The following is a 22,950-nucleotide window of genomic DNA, read 5'->3' on the forward strand; positions in this document are numbered from 1 at the left end:
AGCAAAACCCAGATTAGGACAACAGGTTTCACCTGTAGTGGGATAAGACTCATTCTCCCTCACCTCAGGCGATTCTGTGGCTCAAACCCAGAAGTCTCATTAGAATAATGAGAGCCTCCGCAACAAGATATTTATTTTATGCAGAACACTGTGCAGCACCATCATTACTGGCTATTGCCAGAAGGTTGAAGATCAACCTGCTAATAGATCTTAGAAGTCCCCTACAGCTGCTCCCTTTTAGGAAGAGACTAAAATTATTTGATCAAACATGATCTTTCATCAGTCAGTGGATAGTCTCCTATTATGTCTTTTCTGGCTTTTAACTGTGTTTCTGTTTTGTATTGCCACCGGACTACTTCAGACGTCTAAACTAAGTATTATTTGAAGAGCAGCACTGTTGTATGCAGTTATTACCCTTCAATGATTGATGCTCTGCTCTCTAAATAGTTCAGTATTCAGGAGTCTCCTGAAACAAAGACTTTTGGGTTTTGTCCAGAGATGTGGGTTCTGGTTGTTACTCCGTCTGTGGCACTGTAATAAAACGTTTTTGTCTCAACAGCTTGCTCATTGATCATGTTGGTGTATGATGAATGTATAAAGATGTTCTAGTTTCAGGAGGTAGTCATACGTTCTTCCTATTTGTTGCATTGTCCATGATTTCGTCCATAGAACCCACCAATAGCCATTGATGTAACTTCAGGTTTGAGAGATTCGTTTGTTAAGTTGGTCTGTTGATATTTATTGAGGGTGAGAAGAATGTCCTATCCCATTTTCACAGCTGATGATTCTGTACCTTTTCTTTAAATTGAAGTCCCAGTGAAGATCATTCCAGGTGTAATTTTCTTCAACATGTTCTATCACTTGTTTGGTTACCCCTCCGTCCTGGTCTTTGATGAGTAAGATGTTAGAAATAGGTTGATTGTTAACCACAGATAAGATGTCCATTGTCTGCTTCTTCAAGACAGAGCAATGTTCACCTTTTTAGTGAACTATGAGTAGAACTCTTTATCAGATTTTTGTTTGTCATGTTCTTAACTTCAGCTGAGAGCGTTGTGAGGGACCGCTTCTTGCATGTTGCTGAGCACAGTTCCATTGTCAACATGGAGGCTTTAGTTTTCTTGTGTTTGATAGTATTGGTTGAGGATTGAAATATAGGCGTGTGGGTAAGAGTCTGTGGTGAAGGCTCTGTGGTGTTTGTAATGAACACACAGGGATTGGGGAAAAAAATGGGCTTGGGGAATTCCGACAGGATTTTTTACTGTATATTTGATTTTTCACAATCAGTGGTTTAAGGATCTACTTTGTTTCTGGCTTCATTAATGTGCAGTAAGACTTTTATGATGCGTTTATGGTATCCATGCCTGTGTCTCTTAATTGAGTTTGGTAGGCTACAGACAGAGATTTGTGTTAATGATGTTCCAGGTTGCAACTCTTCCTTTTCAATGTAGTTTGCACTCCGTGCCATCATTTGCCTGCACGTTTGTTACTGAGCAGCTCTATTCATGGGCAAACGAGCAGCAGCTTGTCGAGAATCTACTTTGCTGTGGAGATGTGACAGTGCCTCGGGGGCCGAGATGTTGTGTAGTTTCATACCACACTGGATAATAGAAATGGATATTAAAAAAGGTTTTGTATGATTAATTATACAACATAGGTCTTGACATTTTAGGAGTTAATGCAGTATAACAAACGAGATGCACTTAATTCTGCTCATCCGCTTGCAAACTGTCCATTTTATTAAGCCTGGAATACGTTCATTATGATTACCTCTGTCACACCAGTTGGACATTGAGCAACTGGTTCGAAAGTCTTGATGTTAAAGTTTAGGGAATGTGTTTATAACTTAATTTTCTTTCATTTAACAGGAAGTTAAATTTGAAGTACGCATTGAATACCACTAACGAAATGTTTGTACCACATTCGCATGCGTTCATAGATCTGAACAGAGATTTTACTGCTGGTGAGTTATTTTCTTTTTAATGGTGTAGTATTGAGCAATCCTTCCACAGTGTTTTCTTTTAGTGTAACTTTCTATGTTGCTGTATATGTGTTTTCTGAAAATAAAAGTGCAATGATAAGTATAGTACTTATATGTGAAAAGAAAAGCCTGCTCCTGAAAATATTTTTTTTTCATATGTGTGTGTTCGGGGAAGAGATACTTGATCATGAACATGGCATGGTCTTTCGAGTTAGGCTTGTCCTCTAAGGAACTTGTTGCGTTCAGTTCGTCATTAATAATCATGAGGCACACTGAAATCAAAAGTACCATAAATTTGCTACATCGCAAATCTTTTGTTTCCAGAGTTAGCAACATCCAAGGATAAAAAAAAAAAACACAGCTGAAGAAGTAATATGTTATAATTTATTAAAGAGAATAAATATATTAATACAAGTGAGTGATTTAGGACTGAATTGTTTTTTTAACACAGTAATCCATCTACTGCAGCCTTCTCGTTGTTCAAACCATTCCCTTGTGCTAATTTAACTACTTTAGTAGGACGTGCTTTTGGACTTCACTCACCTGGGGGCTAAAAACAGCTGAGCAGCGGAGGCAAAGGGCAGGAGCCCTTTAAATATCTCTATAGCTCTCCCGCTCGCGGGATCGCCGGATGTGCTTTTGGACTTCACTCACCTGGGGGCTAAAAACAGCTGAGCAGCGGAGGCAAAGGGCAGGAGCCCTTTAAATATCTCTATAGAGCTCCCGCTCGCGGGATCGCGGGACGCGCTTTTGGACTTCACTCACCTGGGGGCTAAAAACAGCTGAGCAGTGGAGGCAAAGGGCAGGAGCCCTTTAAATATCTCTATAGCGCTCGGGATCGCGGGACGCGCTTTTGGACTTCACTCACCTGGGGGCTGAAATCAGCTGAGCAGCGGAGGCAAAGGGCAGGAGCCCTTTAAATATCTCTATAGCGCTCCCGCTCGCGGGATCGCGGGACGCGCTTTTGGACTTCACTCACCTGGGGGCTAAAAACAGCTGAGCAGCGGAGACAAAGGGCAGGAGCCCTTTAAATATCTCTATAGCGCTCCCGCTCGCCCCCATTGCCAGCATGTGCAGCAGGTTCTATAGATGATCAGTGTCCTGATCAACAGCCCATGCCCTTTCTCAGAAGTAATACTCCTCTTCTCTCTAATGTCCCCTTTAAATGGGACACCACCAAAGCTTCCCGCCACAATTCTAATCTAATTAATAACAACTACATATATATGTGCAACGTCCCACTTTTGCCTCCAAACAAGCGAGAAGATAAAGCTTCACTAGCCAACAAGGTCTCGCATTGGTTGAGACATGTCAGGGGCTGTGTTTCAATCATCCATGACGATATTTTATCTGTCGAACGATTCAATGGCTCTTCTGGTCTTCCTGGTCGCAGTGACTCCATAAGACTCAATCTTAAAAATTCCCATTTGGTAGCAGGCCTTTTAGATATGGAAGCGCGGACTACAAGCAGGAAGCCCTCAGCAATTTTTCTTTCAGTTAGCTGCCCTACTGTCAGTCTCATGCAGCCGAATTCTTCCATCCGAACAGTTAATTTGGTCCCGAACCACTCTATAAATACTCAAGATCTAAGACCACTAGGCCACCAGGCTCAGAGAGATCCACTATCCGATCTGGTTCCTATGAACAGCTTTGGTCTTGTTCCAAGGGCCCAAACAGTACACGATCCCGATTTTCAGGGGGCTACCTCGGACATTGACTGACTATGTTTCACCAACCCTTGCACTTCCATTTTTAGTTCAGACTCAGCGGCTACTGACTTTCCATCTAATCCATTCAGTCCGGGCGTTGTTCTTCCATTGGATCTACAACCTGAAACTTTTAACAAAGTCACAAATTCATCTAAGGCGAATCCTGCTGACAGCCATTTTCCAGTCTACACTATTACGAACTTAAGCGATTCTATCCCCCAGGACACAGCAAAACATCTGTCCTGGAATGTGGCTGGCATTAATGGCAAACTCGTTGACACTGAGTGGGGGGCATTTGTCGAAGATTTCAATGTCTGTATGTTTCAGGAAACATGGGCAACACACTGTACGTACAAACAAGGGTTTAGTTCCTTTTTTAAACCTGCTAAGCCATCTCCAGCAGGTAGGGCGGCAGGTGGTTTAATTACTTGGGTAAAATCTACAAAGGTGAGAGGTATAAAGGAGATATATGTGGATTCTTATGACATTTTGGCTGTTGCCATCCACCCTGTCTCAGGCTCTCCTGTCCTTTGTATAAACATCTACAGTAGGCCGGGACCTTCCAACCACCGCTCTACCACTATCGAGCTATTGAATACCTTAATCCCAGACCTCCGTCTTAAATACCATATCATAATAGCAGGAGACTTTAATGTTCAACTTGAACTTAATGCAGACCACATAGAGGTCATGCAGCTTGAAGATAGTGTATGGAACATCCCTTCCTTTTTGATCCATCATTCCATCCAGCGAAATCCATATAAATCGTGTGCCAGGGCTACACAGATCATAGACCTTATGATATCCCACGGCCTCCCTTTTGGTAATGGCCGTTTCCCAGCTGACACTCCTGCCAGACCAACTTTTTTTAGGGGCTCATACAGTAATAAATTGGATTATATTTTTTCGATTTAAGAGCTTGGCACAATATACTAGATGTGGAAGTGGGCAACCCACACACTAGTGATCATGCACCTCTCCAGATTACGTATAAGAGACCTCTCTTAGCAGGAGCTGTACTCCCTCCTGTTTCTTCTACTGCTATGGAGTTGTCTAGTAATAGGCGTACGGTCAGATGGGACTCCTTTGTGCAATCAAATAAGCTTCGAGGAAAATTGTGTGCCTTAACCTCTTCCCATCAGTTATTTGACGATAACCTTACTCTTGCTCCTACCGAAGTACTGCCTCTCCACATGGACCTCTTTGCTACTTTGAAAGAGTTGTTTATTAAATGTCCCAGGCCACCGACTAACTCCTGTACCCAACCTCACTCTAAATGGTTTAACAAGAGGTGTAGGGAGGCTAAAAATACTTTGGTCAATGTGTTAAGGACAAAGGATAGACCAGGTATTATTAATGCTAGACGCCATTATGCCTCTACATGTAACAAAAGCAAACTTGAGTATGAAGAGGGGCTCTGGAGCAATCTACTTGAGGCAGCCACAGTCCACGACTCCAAACGGTTCTGGCTTCTGGTTTCTTGCAGCGATCAGAACCGAGTACCTTATCTGGAGTCTCATATTTCTCCTGACACTTGGCTCTCTTATTTCAAAGAACTGTATGGCCCTCCTCTGGCCAGTCATATTCCTGACATAACCCTGGGGGAGTCAACAACTCTGGGTGAGCCCACGCCCGCCTTGCCTCCCTTTTTACTGAATGAAACTGTGCTGGCCATCTCTGCTCAGAAAGCAGCAAAAGCCCCTGGGTCGGATGGGATTCCCTCTGACATGTTTAAAGTGGACCAGAACATCTGGGGTCCATATATTAATAGGCTCTCTAATGCCATTTTGACTACCAGAATTTATCCTGATTCATGGAAAGAGGCAATTATTGTGCCCATACACAAGAAAGGAGAGAAGAACATCCCGGGAAATTACAGACCTATCAGCCTCCTCGACAACCTTCAAAAAATATTTTGCCATCAGTTGTTGAGCAGGCTGAACAAATGGACAGTAGAAAATCAAATCCTAAATCACCTTCAAGCGGGTTTCAGAGAAAAAACTAGCACAATAGATCAGATATTCCGTTTTATCTCTATCAAATGGAAAGTTGTCGATGTAGACTTAGGTCATCTATATGTAGCATTCGTTGACCTAAAATCGGCCTTTGATCTAGTACCCCGCCACAAACTGTGGGAAGTCTTGTCCAAAATAGGAGTCCCTTGCTCTATTTTAAACATTATCTGAGATCTTTATACTGGCAATTATGGAAGAATCAGATGGGGCTGCCAAGGTGAATTAACTGAAAAATGTCTTACTGCTCGTGGTGTAAGACAAGGCTGCGTGCTCGCCCCTACTTTATTCCTCCTCTTCATAAACGCATGTATTCCTTATCTCATGGAGTGTTCCAACGACGCCCCCAAATTAGGAGGGCACCCTGCTGATATCCCAAACAGCCACAGGCCTCTCAACTCTGCTTTCGAGGTTCATGGATTTTTGTAATGACCATGGCCTCGAAATTAATCGATCAAAAACTAAGTGTTTGGGGACAAAAAAGGCAGGATGCGACGACCTATTTATTTAGAGGGGGCTGCGCTGGAAAGAGTCAGCGACTTTGACTACCTAGGCTTGAAATTAGAAGACTCGCATAAGTGGCACTGTCATATCCAGAAGGCCACCCTTCGATTGAACCAGCGAGCGAGTGGCATTATAAGATTCGCAGCTAGATCTCCTAGCTTTGCCATGACGCCCGCTGTTGAAATCTATAAATTACAAGCAAGGGGGGGGGGCCATTTATGGAGCCGAACTGTGGGGCCACTGTAGCTTAGATGATCTGACAAAGGTGGAAAACTCCTTCTTAAGGTCATTGCTAAGAGTTCCTTCCAGCACCCCAATGCTCCCAATACGAATGGACTTAAACCTGCCCCCCATCAGCCAGATCGTCGCACTTAGGCCCCTGTTATATTGGATTCGTTTATGGTCATTAGATTCTCTCGCCCCCTATAGATGTGGGCTAGCTAATTTGATGGCCAACAACACCAGTCCAAGAATTAAGTGGTGTGTATACGTAGAACGGACCTTCTCACTACTTGGCTTGGGCTCTTATTGGAAGGACCCGCTATCTATCCCAAAAAATGCAACACAGATATTAAAGGATGCATTTTGGCTTTATGTCCAACTTTCACAATTGTCTGCTGTCTCGCCATCTTCCATGACGGGCAATTTCCTACAATTCAAATGCCACTATGAATTTGTACAATATATGGACATAGGGGGTCATTCTGACCCTGGCGGCCGGTGGCCGGCAGGGCCACCGACCACGGGAGCACCGCCAACAGGCTGGCGGTGCTCCAATGAGCATTCTGACCGCGGCGGTTCAGCCGCGGTCAGAAGCGGAAAGTCAGCGGTCTCCCGCTGACTTTCCGCTGCTCGTTTGAATCCTCCATGGCTGCGGAGCGCGCTCCGCAGCCATGAGGATTCTGACCCCCCCTACCGCCATCCTGTTCATGGCGGGAAAGCCGCCATGAACAGGATGGCGGTAGGGGGGGTTGCGGGGCCCCTGGGGTCCCCTGCCGTGCCCATGCCAATGGCATGGGCACGGCAGGGGCCCCCGTAAGAGGGCCCCGCAAGGTATTTCAGTGTCTGCCTTGCAGACACTGAAATACGCGACGGGTGCCACTGCACCCGTCGCACCTTCCCACTCCGCCGGCTCGATTACGAGCCGGCATCCTCGTGGGAAGGGAGTTTTTCCCTGGGCTGGCGGGCGGTCTTTTGGAGACCGCCCGCCAGCCCAGGGAAAAACTCATAATACCCTCCGCGGTCTTCTGACCGCGGAGCGGTATAATGGGGGCGGAATTCTGGCGGGCGGCCTCCGCCGCCCGCCAGAATTAGAATCACCCCCATAGTCTCTTCTCTGTATGCACGTGCATTATATATTAGATTTAGGGTAGGCTCTCTTCCTCTGCGTACCCTTACATATAAATGGTCTAACTCTAGCTGCACTTCTAAGATGTGTCCCATGGGCTGTGCCAGAGAAGAATCTATAATTCACATCCTTTTCCAATGCCCCGCATACAACAAACAAAGAGTCCGCTGGATTATTCCTTTATGTAGGAAAATGGGTTTTAAAAACTGCTCACTGGCTCTGAGAATTTTTAAATCTGACTCATCTGTTTTAGTGGCTTGCTGCCTGGCAAAATATTTAGATTCAATCTGGCACATTAGACTGAATGCGCTCAAAAAAATAGAGGGAAAGCTAACAACGGATGTGGGGAGCAGTCATTGATAAACCTATTTTTGTATGCACTTTTTATCTTACATTGCCTAGATGCATCTCCCCTTCTCTTTTTTTATTTGTTTTGTTTAGATACTCTTACACTTTTAAATAGTAATGTTTTATTCTATTTGATATGTTTGGCCAGGTCTGTATTTGATTTTTAATACCTACTATGTATTTTTATGCTAATCTATAATATGGTGTGATTTTTCCAGTAGGGAAATGCTTATGTCCAAACACTTTTTTAATCTTTTATGACTAAAACTGTCTTTTATGTAGTTTGCTGTTCTTTTTTTTAACTATGAAATTGTTAAATGTGATGTGCTTTTATGGTATTTATATTTACCGAAATAAAGCTAATGAATGAATGAACTACTTTTATCTTTCAGTATGCGCCGCATCCACATTGCGTTTGTTCAAAATATGCACTCTGAGTTTAATTTTATATTTCTATTTGTCAGTTTTCTAGTATGAGAAATGCTCAAAGTGTCCAAAGTAAATTTTAGAATTCCACCCCAGTTTTTTTCTTATGTATATGTAGCTCTTTTCTAGATTTTGAACTACAGCACTAGCTCTTTCCTTTTATCTAAACATGCTTTCAGAATTACATTGATGGAGATTTCTCTTTGATTCACCATTGTTTGAACCATACACTCACATCATATTTTTTATTCTCATTTACAAGTGTTTTTTTAGAAAATCAGTAGTCTCTAAGAATGAGAGACATACCACGTTTCAGCTACACAGTGGGAGTTGATCTGATAAACATAGTTTTCTTGCAAAATCGAACTAGGCTTAATAATGAATAGTTTGCATCTAGAAAATGAGCTGTGCTTTACCATCCAAAGATATTGCATTCAAAGCTATCACTTGCACAAAAATGTTATGTAAAGAATGCCTCTTATCTACCTATTGCACCCATGAGTGTGTGCCTGAGATTGTAAAATGTAGCAATACACATAGATTTGTGTAATGAAACTTTCACAACCTCAATATGGGCATGAAAATAATTTACTAATTACGATTACCACTGTAAATCGCTCGTAACCCTTACATAAATTCGTGACATTTGAGAGCATATGCTCTCGTCCCCGCGTAGGAATTGACAACCCCTTGATAAAGAAGTGTTGTTTTACTCTCTACCAGTTTTCCTTTAACCTTAAAAAACATGTCTGGCCCTTGTGATTCTTGCAGTAGAGCATGTCAAGTAAAGCAGTATCCGCGCAAACATTAGATGAAGCCTTTACACTGTGAAATGAAGTAATTGAAATGTGTATTAACCTATAGGTTGAATTTGGAAAATGTCAGTGGAAAGTTAAAAAGAATCCCAAAGCAGCAGCATGTAAATCTGTTATTTTTCCTACATCTGGTAGCTCCAAGGTACCAATTATTTATTCATTATGGTATTTATCAGCACAGTTGTAACCATGACTCATAAGACCCCTTTGTATTTGCAACAGCTTGACACTTTTCTTAAGGTTATTCTCCTGTATGGCCAAACAAAAGAGCTCTCCGATGTTTTGCACCAATCACATGTGATTAACTTTAAGTAAAGGCATGGAAACAATTCTTCTGTATGGATTAATCCTAGCCATCCAGTGAAGGTAGGTCAAACTGTCTGATTCCTCATACTCAAGAGTGTCAAGGTAACCATCACCAACAAGCCATTAAAGATTAGATGTTTATTTAGTGTCATCTGCACAACCTCAGAGATTAGACACGAGGGAGTTTGAAACCTTAGAAATTGCTACAGGTACTGCAAGCCTTGGGTTCAGGACTATACTAAGTTGTCACTGTCTAGTTCAGTGGTTCCCAACCTGTGGTCTGGGGACCCATGGGAGTCTGAGAAGCCTCCTCAGGGGGTCCACGACTGCTCAGAAAATGAAATTATATTAATAGATTAGGTCCCCAGCTTTGAGTAATGATTCAGTGGGATTCCCCGGGTTCCAGTAGTGATAAAGTGGGGGTCCACAGATGTCAAAAGGCTGGGAACCATTGGTCTAGTTAGTTCAGGAATACATTGTAGATATTTAAACTTTGTCACCAAAGAAATGAAGAATTATTTTTTTAAAATCTTTACTTTTTGACCCATTAGCGACTTTCATTCCCTCTCAGTGTAAAAAAACATTATTATGGATGGTGGAAGCTAAATTGTCATCATGCTACGCTTTTTCTTAATTTCAAAGCTTTTTCTTATTTTAGTAAAAAGAATATTTAATTCTCGACAGTACAGAAACTTTCGAGTCACGGTCCTAAATGACTTTTGTGTTTGACGATTATATAACAGAGCATATAGCTGACCTTGAAGTGTGGCATCTTGACCCAGTTTATAGTGGTCGTGCCTTACCAGGTGAAGAATCCCTGTTCAACAAGCTGTCAGTCTAGTCATGCAGTGTGGTGGGCCTACTGGCTAAAGACTAAGAAATGATCGGGATGAGTTTGTCACCAACTACTCAGTCTGCTCTTTCCAAAAAATAGTGCTGCAAAGTCCAACCTAAAAACCAAGGTGCATCTTCAAACATAGAACCAAAAAGAAATAGATGACAACTGCATAAAGGGACATAAAAATAGATGCGAAAGGCGGAGTCATTAGGTGTAGAGCTAAAAGAAATTGCTCTCCCAGAGGGGAAAAAAGTGGCATACCTGTAATGAGCATAATAGGCTGGCAGCATATCGTATAGAGTCTCCTACAACTGCAAAACTCAAGGTTTGTCTAAGCGTGGATCCCCTTAGTCAATGAGACCTGCTAAGCGAGATGATTAATGCTAATTTAAAAACACATCATTTTAACTTTGATGTTATTTGTGAAGATGACAGACCATTTCGTATGTCCCAATCCTTCTTTACCCCTCATAGTCACGTGCTGCCACAGGGTTGCTATTGCTTCCTTGATTAGTAGCTTTTGGTCTGTTAGTATATAAAGAGATTCAGGTCTGATAATGTTGTCGAACTGTCACTGACTTATAATATAAAATAAGCCATATTGACTACGTTTTGATCAGTGTGAAAATTATGTATAGTTTTTTAATGTGGGATCTTGACTCGCATGAAGAGTGGCCATAATCCCATAGGGCTAATCCTGAACCTTCTTGAAAATGAAATGGTGGGTACAATCCTCTTTAATAAAAAAATAAAACAAGCATTTACAATGCAACGGGTCTCGCGTTTGCTCATGTTAGAGCTGATCGGGTTGTAAATTCCTAACCCGACTTTTCACCTATCGGGCAAAAGTGCATTTATGTACATAACCCGAAAAAGTGAAATTAACTATGTAAAGTGCTCGACTTCTGCCAAGCGAGATCGCGCTCGTAAATTAGAGAAAAAGAAGTCCACGAGCCAGATGGAAAACCGCCTCGCATGTTTTCTGTACTTGGTCGCTGCGCTCGAGGAGGGCTAGCCACTGGAAAAGGCATGACGTATGCGTGCCTTGGACTAATGAAAGCAAGCAGATTTTATTAGGCAATCCCACGAACCAATAAAAAACACTTACGTGAAGTTGACAGGGCTCCGAGCCCTTTTCTAAATACTAAAGCATCTTGCTGCGATACGCATGCACGAGCGCATGCAACACAGGCTCGACCCGAAAAAGATGGTGCTCATGATGGGTGCAGACATCTAAAAAGCAATGTGCCTATAGCACTCTAACAATGTGATCTCTATTCATCTGTGTAGCATAGTTTGAATATGGAAATCCTAAATAACCTCACATTCGTACAACATCCATTTAATGCCACCCTCCAACTTGTAATGAAGATTGTTTGAAGAATATAAGGTTGTCTGTGAGTTAGCCATTCAAGGCAACAAACACCAAAGGTATTACTTAATTTACATTGTTCAACAAAAATATAATTTGTTAAATATTGTCTTCCGTATGCAGTTGTAAATCCATTTACAACAGTATATCCTGTCTGGATTATGACGGCTGCTTTCCGAAATTGTAATGTCATAAAGAAGATGTGGCATAAGGAGGACAAATGTCAACAAAATACCACAAATTGCTTGCATTATTATGATAAGGCTATGCAGAGGAGTGAGTCTGATGGTGTAGTTAAATACACCAAAATGTGACTGGCTCATACCTCTGCTATTTTGCTGCTATAGATGACCGAAGCAGCAATATGGCTCATCCCTAATATTGTGAGGTTATTTTAGCATTTATGTAGGCACATATATTTTAGTTTGGGTCTGAGGCCTGTGCCCTCTCACTGAGTCACTTACCATTTTATTCTTATTATTTTAGCAAGGCTTCATTTTAGAGGTGATGTTTTATTATTTTTATCAGTTGCTCTTCCATGCAGAGTTTGTTATTCATTTCTTTGGGCGACGTTTTCATCCTGTGCTCACTCCAGGGCTGCGCACAAGTGTTTATCGGTCATTGCCAGTACAGAGAGCACAATGTCTCCCATACAGAGGCAAATATGTGTCATGTCAGGGCAGTTCTCAGAACAACAAGATGTTTTACTATAAAACAGTATGCTTCCCTCCAACTTAGATTCAGCCAGCTTGACATTTTATGCTGCACGTCTTCGCAGTTTCTGCTGAAACTCTGCGCTTCCTCTTTGTGTACGTGGGGGGGGGGGACTCCCAGTAGACTAACAGACCTCTTGGTTACCTCTGAACACAGGAATGAGGATTGGGTTTCCTTCCAGGGGCTGGATGGGTGGGTTAGGGCTAGCACTTCTATCTGCTCTCATGTAGAAGGGATATTCGATACACTATTGTGACATTATGATGGGACTCTTCCTGTGTTTCACTTTCCCTGGTCACTGCTGTAATAGTTTTGTGTTTCATTATCCTCATAATCACAATTTATGCTTTTTTACATAGAACGCAGTTGCTTCAATAAATGTTTTGAAACACATCCTGCTTCTGTTTATCTTTGCATGTATGAGACGTATGTAACTGAGAGAAAGGGGTCAAATCTGTTCCACCATGACTTCCCAGCAGAGTATTAGTATCATGTGATAGGCTGCCACAAATCACTTTTATCTCTGGTACTTGTGAGGTGATGCTAGCTTGCCGGAAGGGTTAGGCCAACAGCTGTCACATGGTGTGGGATCAGACGTGGTCCACCATCCTTGGTAGTGCTGCCACCTGAACTCCAGCAGTCTTATTACTACAGCAGGAGTCCTACGACAGTAATAAGTATTTTACATTTGCAGAGCCATGTTACTGCCCTAGCTAATGAACGAGGCACATGAGTGTCCTAATAATTCTAGCGTTTAAAATGTGTCTGTTTCCTGTCACATGCATGCAGTGACAACGTGAGTAAATCTCATGAAGTGTTGGCTGACTGCTTTTTTGCACAGAATGGATTATTTAAATATTTCTGAGTATTTGATTGTAATTGAAAATGTGAAAAGACAGCAATGACTTATCAAACATTTTTGATGTTTGTAACTATTTACAGAACATTGAAAGAAATTGTAAGCAAGAGTTGGGTGCCTTCTCTAAAACAAAGTTTAACTTTAAGTAACAATGACCAAATGAGGCATAGTCGGAGAAACTACAAAGCTGTTCCTGTAGCACCCCAATGAGTGTAGTTTCATCCCCACATTGATCAACGTTTTCGTTAATTTCATCAGCCAGTGTCTCTTAAACATCAAGGCACATCCTGCAAAACTGTACGACTCAACAGTACTGGTTCGTATTATTCACAAAGACCACCATGATAGTGGATACCACTTAAGACTTTAGGGGCCAGATGTAGCAAAGCTTTTTACCCATTCTGTGTCTATGGGAAAAAGTGTTTGTACATATGGCCCTAAATCTCTAGTTGCGTGTTTGGTATTTCCTGCAAACCTGAGGTCCTAGTGGTAAGTCCTCAAACTACTACATTTATAAATGTGAAAATCAGAAAAAGAGGCCGTTTATCTTTCTCTTTACTCAAAAGCTATTTGAATTTCCTTGGGATACCATTCTTCTACATTTCTGACTTGCAATAGTGGCTGCTGGAAAGCGAGTCCAAAATGATCCACAGATAGGAAGCTTTATGCACATTAAGGAAATGGTGCAGGGGCTAGTATTATAAGCAACACTAGAGGCCTTAGCCTGGCTTATTTAAATGGGCCTTACCATTTATAAGAATGTGATAGTGTTCAAAGAGTTACGGTGTCTCCCTATAGTTATGCTTTCAATGGCTCTGCAAGTGGGTCTAGCCATAGGAGGCATTGTCAAATGTTATGTTTTTTCATCTGGTTGCGGCCACTAGAAGAGGTGCAGCGCCACTGGATCGTACTATATCATGTACTCACTCATGACCAGGGAGGGCAGGGCACCCTTGATTCATCACTGTAAGTGTAGAGTGTAAGTTATTGGTGGAGGAATACCCTTCAACATCCCAACCTGGTGACTAAAGCTTCTTTGACTCGTTTCAAGTGCTTAACCAGTCCACGTTGCAACCCCATCTTTAGAAGGTAGATGTGAGAACCATGATAGCATATTATTTCCAAGAGCGATCCATTGCTGGCAAATAGCAATATGTTCTTGTCTACTTTTCGTTTAATTAAAGAACAATATCTTCATATAATTGAACCTCCCCTGACAGATACAATATTTTATTTTATATTATATTATGTTTGGAGTGTGCCCCACATTTGAAGTTACCATAAAATACACACGCCATGAATTACAGCACTAAAGTGTCCCTCAAAACTGGTAGCCAATCCGGTTGTCATTTCTAATTTTTGTACCCACTATTTAAGTACTTGCGTTGAATAAAATGGATTTTGATAAACTTTAGAGGCAGTATATTAACCCTGCTCTTGCCTTTTGTAGTTCTACTGATTACCCGCCCTCCTCTTTTCGCATTACATATTCGAAATCTATTTAGGGAGCACAAAGGAAGCAATTAAAACACTTAGCCCCGAGTTCAGACGGGCTGTAATAGTAAAATAAATGGCAAATGATTCTGCTTTAGAGGCAGCAGGTAGAGTTTGCGTTTTGAATCGCCTATATAGCATGAATGTGAATCCACTTTACATCAAACAATCTGACAAATCAACTTCAGCCTAAAATGACAGGGTGAACTGAGTATTGGACCCACTTGAGCCAATTGTGCTTTTTGCACCAGGAAGATGAGAAGCTGGTGTCTAGCCAGGGCGATGGGGCACACCCATCAATCCTTGCAAAATCGGAGACTACGATTTGTCACACCGTCGACATATGCTGATTTGCTTTTGATTATATTAAACTTGCAGTGAACTTCTTCTCTGTAGATTAATCTCAGAGTAGGTTTTAGCGCTAATTATATTGAACATGTAAATCCTTCGTAGAGGAAATAAGAGCAGTACTCTCTGAAGAATTATATATTTTAAGTCATTTATGTGTGTTGATCAAACTCTATTAAGCTGCCATACCCTGGGCAAGGGTGATGCAGCTCAATAGTGAAATGTCTTATTTTCGGTTATTTGTTTCTTTTTAGTGCATCCCTTATAATGTCTTTATCCTTTTAATATACTTTAGTGTGAAGAATGTTTTTGTTTAAATACTAATTTTATATTAGTGAATTTGATTTGGGAGCAAATGTGGCTTAGTGCAACATAAAAATATAATATTAATAGGATTATCAAAGAAGGATCCCCAAGTCTGAATTATTTTGTCAGATGATGAACTACGTAAATATTTGAGAACATTAGAGACCTTTACTTCCCATCCAGGATGCCAATGTTGAACAGGCTTGTAAACCTATAATAGAATATTGGGGGCTTGCAACTCTCTATTGCCCCCCTTTTCTGTGAATATCTGAAAGAATTATTTGTCCAGACCCCCCACCTCATAAAAGCCTGGAATTGCTGCCGCACCACAAAAACGCGCACCACTGAAAAATCTTCTTCTCAAGGCTGATATTTCCCATCATTCCTTGCAGTTCCAAAAAGCATCCCACAGATACTTAGCAAGAGGTGGAAGAGTCTTGTGTACCACGTGACATGCTTCTGAGAGCTTGTTGCACTTCTGACTGATGATGGGAGTTTTCTGCTGTTTCCGTGCGGCTTGCAGTAGGCTGAAAGCTTTTGGCATTTGCCCAGCAGTTAACAAGAGTACATGAAAACTTACACCTGGTGCCAATAGATGCTTCACTAATAACTCGTAGATGCTTGATTCAGCCTCCCACAAGCCTACTGGTCCCAAAGAGCAATTCTTATGTTGATACCCTGGCAAACCCATACCAACAGATGATGTCACTTTAACACCACAGTCCCCTGACCCAAAAAATAAAATAAAAAACTTGTGCCTAATGGTGATTTCCTATGCCTAATAAAAATCTGCTTGGTGTCCCACTACTATCACCCCCAATTTACGTCTTTTGATGCTGTCCGCAAAAAATGCTTTGACTTTTTCACCCACCCGATCTACCCATCCAAACATCCACTACTTGTAGAACGCTGTAAGTATAGAGTCTGTACATTTCTTTCTGCCTGAATCACTGCACTCACCAGACGTTCAAGTGGTGGATGCTTTTTAACCACATGTACCTATTTGGCTAGTGATTTACCTCAACCACGAGAAATATCATTATACTTGCGGCTTATCATCTGTTTCGGGCCTGTCTATGAAATACTTAAAAGCAAACCACTACAGTGACACCCCATTGTAATAAACCAACTAGATCTGTGTCTAGCAAAGCTGTCCAAGGCCCATACCACGAGATCAGTCTAAACGGAGAGATACTGTTACTGGAGCTGTTGTGTTTACTCCCCCCCTATCTCCTTCAGTCTGCTCTTTTACCAGGTTCTGGTGGTACTTGACTTGGTCGCCGCTGGAAGTTCACAGTGTATTAAATGAAATCACAGACTCTAATTAACAGCTGTATTTTTCTTCAACATAGCTATCATATTTTGCTTAAAACATTTCCACAATGTACCACAAAATAGAGTTCCGTACTTTTCTGTGCTGTAAAATGATAATACCAATGCCGTCTTTTGTGGAGGCCTCCCAGGTGTTGTGGGCTTTGGCGAGAGGTATGGATCCCCCATGTATTTCCTTCTTTGTCCTGCTTGTTTTTCGTCTGTATTGTTTTTAATATAGCACTTTATATTCGGGTGCAATGTAAATTAATTCATAAAGGTGACAAATCGGAAGTTTTATCTGTATTAGTTACAGCGGAGTTTTCCTTTGCAGTTCATTTTACAGTCGTAGATTCGGTGAGGATAGCAGCATGCGGCATCCTGCCTGTTTTGTGATCTGTTACTGTCCTAAATCTGAAATGTGTATGTTCCTGCTACTTAAAAATTGCTATTTATATTCGCATTCTGTCGCAGCCCGTGCTCACGGGGCACTATGTAAATGGCAATGGCCCACTTTCACTATAATAAATAATGTATGATGAGTTCACGTCTGCTCCCTGGACTTATATGATCGCTGTGCACATTATGGTGTTTTGCAAACTGCGGTATAACTGCCATATACCTCATGAATAAAGGCTTCCTTATGGATTTTTGTGAAGGAAGGAGAGAAGCAGCATTTGCATTTACTGTAGAATTTCATAATCCATATTCTGGCAAAACAGCAATAATCCATCAATACAATTACCTGGTGGGTAATTTCCTTTCGCAGGTTCCAAAAATGCTGAATAATAAGCATCATTAGACAGTGGAAAATATATTTAGGGATGTAGAAGGAGCTACTGCAGTAGTCGTAGTGAGATTAAAAATACTCCTGTGAAGAGGACTACAGAAGAGGGATCTGAGTCACAGAGCTGTAACACAAGGTACTGATGCACATAATAGCACAAAGTTACTGAAAACAATGAAGAATTCAGAAGAATTTGGAGACTGAAGGCACTGTCAACTGGAATACTAAGGTAACTTTCAATTAGAGGAATATACAGGGCAATGGGAGAGAAGGTTAAAAAAGGGAAACAAATATAATGCAGATGCCAACTCTGGCTGGAGGTTTCCGGAAACATAGGAAACAATGGCAGAATCCGAGAGGCCAGTTAGGGACTGAAGTAACACCAGAAATAGGCAACAAGAGTTTTGAAGCTAACCAATAGCAACACAGGAGACTAAGAGCAGTCACTTGAGTACCCATAGTTTGGGACATTTCTCCTTTGATTCTCTGCCACCCCCTTTCAGAATGTTAACAGTTGCTTCCAAGCTAGACCGAGATGGGTATGCAATGCCCTATCCATCGAACGCCTCCAATATGTATTCGAACAAGATGTGACTAATGCATGCTATGAGGTTGGAGTACAGTGGCATCGGTGTAGCACTTCAAATACAACCTTCCTAACGTAAGTGTGTAGACAGGGTTTTTAGCCCTCATTGCATTTCATAAATGTGTCTATCTAATTAATTAGTTTCACTCCCTCGAGTGGAGTAGAGAGTAGTATAGATGCGCAACCCGTATTTGAGGAGCTTTTCTTATCTTGTCATTTTTCAAATATGGTCAACACCTGTGTAGCTTTTCTGTTCATCGTTTTGCCAACAACCTAATCTAGGACTTTCAGGTATCTAAATCTTTCCGGCCAAGCACAGTCCTGCTTAATTTGTAGGCATAGCTCAACAGCACCTGTATTAAAAAACACATCACCACTTTTCGTGCAATTCATTCTTTTCCTTTAGAAAACTCACTTCTGTTAAAAAGAATAGTAATTTTGATAAACCTCCAGCCTTCTCAGCCAAGAATTGGTTAACTATTGCCACTTATCTAAGTCAGTATTTATCAATCTTTATAGTTCTCAGTAGTTCAAATCTAGAGATTTGGAAGTTGGATGTGATCTTAATTCCTAGATATTTTATTCAGGGAGATTACCATCTGAAAGGTGTGAACAGTGTGATGGACTGTGGGTTAATGTTTAGCTATCTTAATTGATGTATATTTTCTTGTGGATGGCTGGTACTGGTGTCTGTAAATGACACTGGAATATTGTCAGCAAACTGTTCCTGGAATTCATGTCTCCCAAGTTCAGCACTCTGGAGCTCTAAGGTGAGGAAAAGCAATGGTGAAGAAAGTGTGCACCGATGTCTGGCCCCACGTCTCCCATGAATTTCCACCTTCCTTGTTCGTTGGTTGTTTAGTTGCATCTTATCTCTTACTTGTTTGTTACTAGCCAGTGCACCTTGAGGAATTGTTGACAGAATCTGGTTGGAAATGTACATTTCTGTTGAATTATCAGTTTGCATGAAAACAGATGTTGTTAGCCAATGAAGGTATAATGAGCTGGGGTACTATTGCATATATGAAGTCTACGGCTTAAAGAGCAATCATTGCATTTCCATTTGCAGGCTGATGTTCACTGTTGTCCTCAAATGAAATCATATCTATTTATTTCCGTCATCACAAGACAACAATTTTAATTATATGGTAATATGCTTCAGGAACACAGGTTCTTTAGGATTATGTTACTGTAGCGTACATGAGAAATAATCATAGGAACTTTTAAGGAAATACCTCTTTTTGCATGTTCACTCCTACATTTTTGGACTGCTTCTGCTGGTTTTTCGATTTTGAGAGTGCAATGAGGTCTGCTAACGAGACCTCTGTACCAGTGTTTTAACCCCATAAAAATCTCATGTTGAATAGGATACACCCAATTGGTAAGGCCTTATCTACTTAGAAGTCCATAGTATGTTATACCCATGGCATGTAAGACAGAGCATCCACTCTGGGCTGCAGCACTGTTTGTGTCATCCTGTGTGCGACAAGCTACAAAATGGCTCCCAGCCTGCCAAGCAGACTGGAAGGACAGTGTTTTCAATGCCCATTCAACTTTAAATCAGTGGCAAAGCCACTCTGTCCCTTAACAAAATACAGCTCCATGCCATAGGACTCCATAGTTAAGTCAGACCCATGATTTTCGATATGGCTTAACAGCAACACTTTCAAATTGTTGTTTTACTGTGGGTAAAGTTGGCAGCTCCATTGGCTGAAACAGAGTTACTGGGTGGTTTCCCAACCTGCCTAACTTATGACTGGGACTACCAAACTGGGTCATGTAAGGTATCAAATTAATTGTGACATTAAATGTGACCTGATGGCTAGGTCATAAGTAACGTCACTGTTAAAGATAAGGTAGGCAACTTTTAGAAAGTTGCCACTCTGTGCTCTGCTCATCCAGTAGCTTCACAAAGGCACTCGCACACCGACGGCTTTGTGACCTCCTGGGGAGATGTGTGAATGACTCCCAGACTCAGGAACAAAGGCAGTGCTGCAGCAGTGAGGTGTCACCTCCTCTGCCAGGATGGCCACTCTGGGGTTAGCCAAGAGGCGAGCTTCAAAGAGGAAGCCCCCTTTAATGAGCCACCTGGCCAACACCCCTGAGCAAAGATGTATTTTGTTCATGTAAACCGCATGGAGACAAGGCCAGAGAAGCTCGCCCCCAAATTGATTTTAACGTGGACATGTAGCGCTCAGCCAGCCTCACGTCTAGGGTGGGCTACCAAGCTCCTCACAACTGAGGAAGTTTTGTGTCATCTTGTAAGAGGCAAGAATGTGGCATTCAGGGATAGCCAGATGCCACACATCACAGGAACTTAGTCACTAGGTAGGAGGAAACCCAGTAGCGCAATTGCTAGTGACCACGTGGTTTACCTCTGGACACTTTCCTGTGACAAATATGGCACCCCTGGCACCCCAACCCTCAGATCATGCTGGAGTCAGAGAGAGGACCTAAGAACAACTGCCCAGCTGCCCTTAGATCCCTCCCAAAGAGAGACTGCACAGTCAGAAGTACTGCAACTGCTACGCTTTGGGCTAGCAAAGATTGAACTGTGCCTACAGTTCCTGACTCAGGGAAAAAAATTGATTCCCAACATCCAACAACAGCGGTGACTCCAAAGATCACTTGGCAAGAGCTGATGTTGTCAAAGTAGCAGAGTTGACAGCCACCGCAGAAGCTTTGCAGCTACCACTCAAGATGACAAATCTGATAAAGCCAAAACCTGCACTGGTGTCTGCTGACCGCAGGAGTGCTATCCAGGACCGTATTAGTCATGTTGAATGGAAACTAGCCCCCACCAACGGATTTTGCCACAAACGCGATGCACACTGACTAGAAGGCCAGCATCAGCTGACCTTCTACTGCAACGTAAAGAACTTTGAGGGACCCTGACCTCTGTGGCCAAGTTTGCTGCACTTCAAAACACCACAAAGGTACCCCCATCAACCTCACCACAACCGGAGCATCGTTTGAGCATCTTTTTTCCTGAACCCCTCAGCATCAGGACCACTCCATTTATGTCTATGGTGGTCATCCTATAAAGTTTGGATCTTGCCTTTAAAATGCTCTGGTGGCCAGGTAACTGTCCAAAGTATCATTTCTGGCCCTTAAGACCTCTGTCCTTCAGGTCTTGGTTGCCCAACTGGGGTCAGAGTTCCCGACCAAGCTTTTACAAACTTTTCATACATTTCCTAGCTTTTTGTTGGCCAATTTTTATGAGCTGTTGCTATAAAAGTTATTTATTGCTTCTGAAATCTGTATCTCCGGAACCCATAGGGGGATTTTGATGGTTAAGTTCTCAAAACATTAATAAAACTATAATCTATTTGTATAATTGTTTGTCTTGTTTCTTTCATGTTGTGTGACTTTCTTACTTTGTTTTTTGGTGCTGTTAAATGCTTTACACATTGTTCCTTTGCTAATCCTCACTGCTTGCAGCCACAGCTACCCAGTGTTCAGCTTAAGGTTAAGTAAACGTACCTGACTGGGCCTAAGACGGTATTTGTGAAAGTACTGCACTATAAGGCCTCACATCCATATCATATAGTACAACAAAATCCTCACAGGGCTATTACTGGGAGGTTCTACTATTGCTTCCTTTATTTGTACAATATGAAATGACACCATTGAGTCTTTAAACCATGGTTTTTTTTGCCCAGTTTTGACACCCTATAGGAGGCAATTGTTGCACAGTATATTTTTACTATGTAATAGGTGTTCTGTAAATCCCTGCCATGACCCTGAATTTGTTAGCGAAAATTCCTATGTATATTTGCAATACAGTTTGTTGCTAATTATTTATTTAATTTACATTTATTGTATTATATTGTATAATTTTTGTTGACCTCTTGTCGGTATCATAAACAAAGTTAAATAACTTTAACCTCCACACAACTCCATCGAGAAAACACCCCTGAAGTTAATGTATATCTTTGAGTATAAAAGACTGTAATGATCACATAATCCTTTGAAGTGCTTTGTCAGCATTTACTTACTACAACAATGCTCTCTTGTCCTGCTTGGCACTGTTAATTAGGAAAAGGACTTCCTTAGTTTTATCATCTTTAATAAAATATCTGTTATAAAGCTCTACTGTCCTCAACACCAGGCTCTCTAATCTGTATGCTAGAATTTCGATAAATAGCTAGCCACCAAGATTTGGCAATAAATTAATAGGGCTATGTGGACTACAGTCGGAAGAATCTTTGATTTAAAGTTTACAGAGATTTTTACTTCTTTCGTTTTTAGATAATTTAACAGAGTCCTCAAGAAGGATAACAAATTGGGGGCCTTTATAGAACCCTTTTAGACATCCCTTCACGACCTAGGGCCTGTATCTGCCCTTGGAAGACTTCACACACCGAATTCCAAACCTGTTTTTTATTTTCTAACTGTATTACTGTTTGTTTGATTGTTACCCATGCAATTTTCTAAGAGTGATTGTGACCCTTCTCAGTCACAGCTCATATCTAAACTGGCTTGTCTCCCACTCTCTGATAACCTGGCAGGAAGATTTCCTGCCTCAATGATGTTGCCTTCTGTGGAGACGTTTGTGATACTGTGTATGATGCCATCAGTAAAGCATTAAAAGGAATAACAATTTCTTTTCCATTTAAGATTATTTACTAGCTTGACAGAAACATTTATAGTCACACAGACAAGTGTTCTATTAAATTTGATGGAAAAGGTGTTCACATTTGTGTGCTTTGATAATGCATGTACAGCTCAGAGCTTTCTGATATGCCATTTAGGGTGATGGGTCGCCTGTGTGGTTCATCAAACTTAAAGCCGCCAATGTAAGCATTTTGTGACACACAAAGAAAATATTTTAAAGCAAAATTGACAGCTTCAATGCAGTTCTTCTAAATTAAGTAGGTATTCTTAGT

At 41.5% G+C, this 22,950-nt stretch overlaps 1 protein-coding gene across 1 annotated transcript in view; it reads left to right on the top strand.

The window, feature by feature from the left end:
- Positions 1 to 22,950, top strand: part of ITFG1 (integrin alpha FG-GAP repeat containing 1) — a 936,956-nt gene that overhangs the window by 164,347 nt on the left and 749,659 nt on the right. Inside the window, exon 6 of the mRNA XM_069216605.1 lies at positions 1,866 to 1,960. Coding sequence (XP_069072706.1) covers positions 1,866 to 1,960 — 95 coding nt within the window. The remainder of the gene's footprint in view (positions 1 to 1,865; positions 1,961 to 22,950) is intronic.

This window comes from Pleurodeles waltl, chromosome 12 (genome assembly GCF_031143425.1).
Source record: "Pleurodeles waltl isolate 20211129_DDA chromosome 12, aPleWal1.hap1.20221129, whole genome shotgun sequence".
Taxonomy (NCBI): Eukaryota; Metazoa; Chordata; class Amphibia; order Caudata; family Salamandridae; genus Pleurodeles; species Pleurodeles waltl.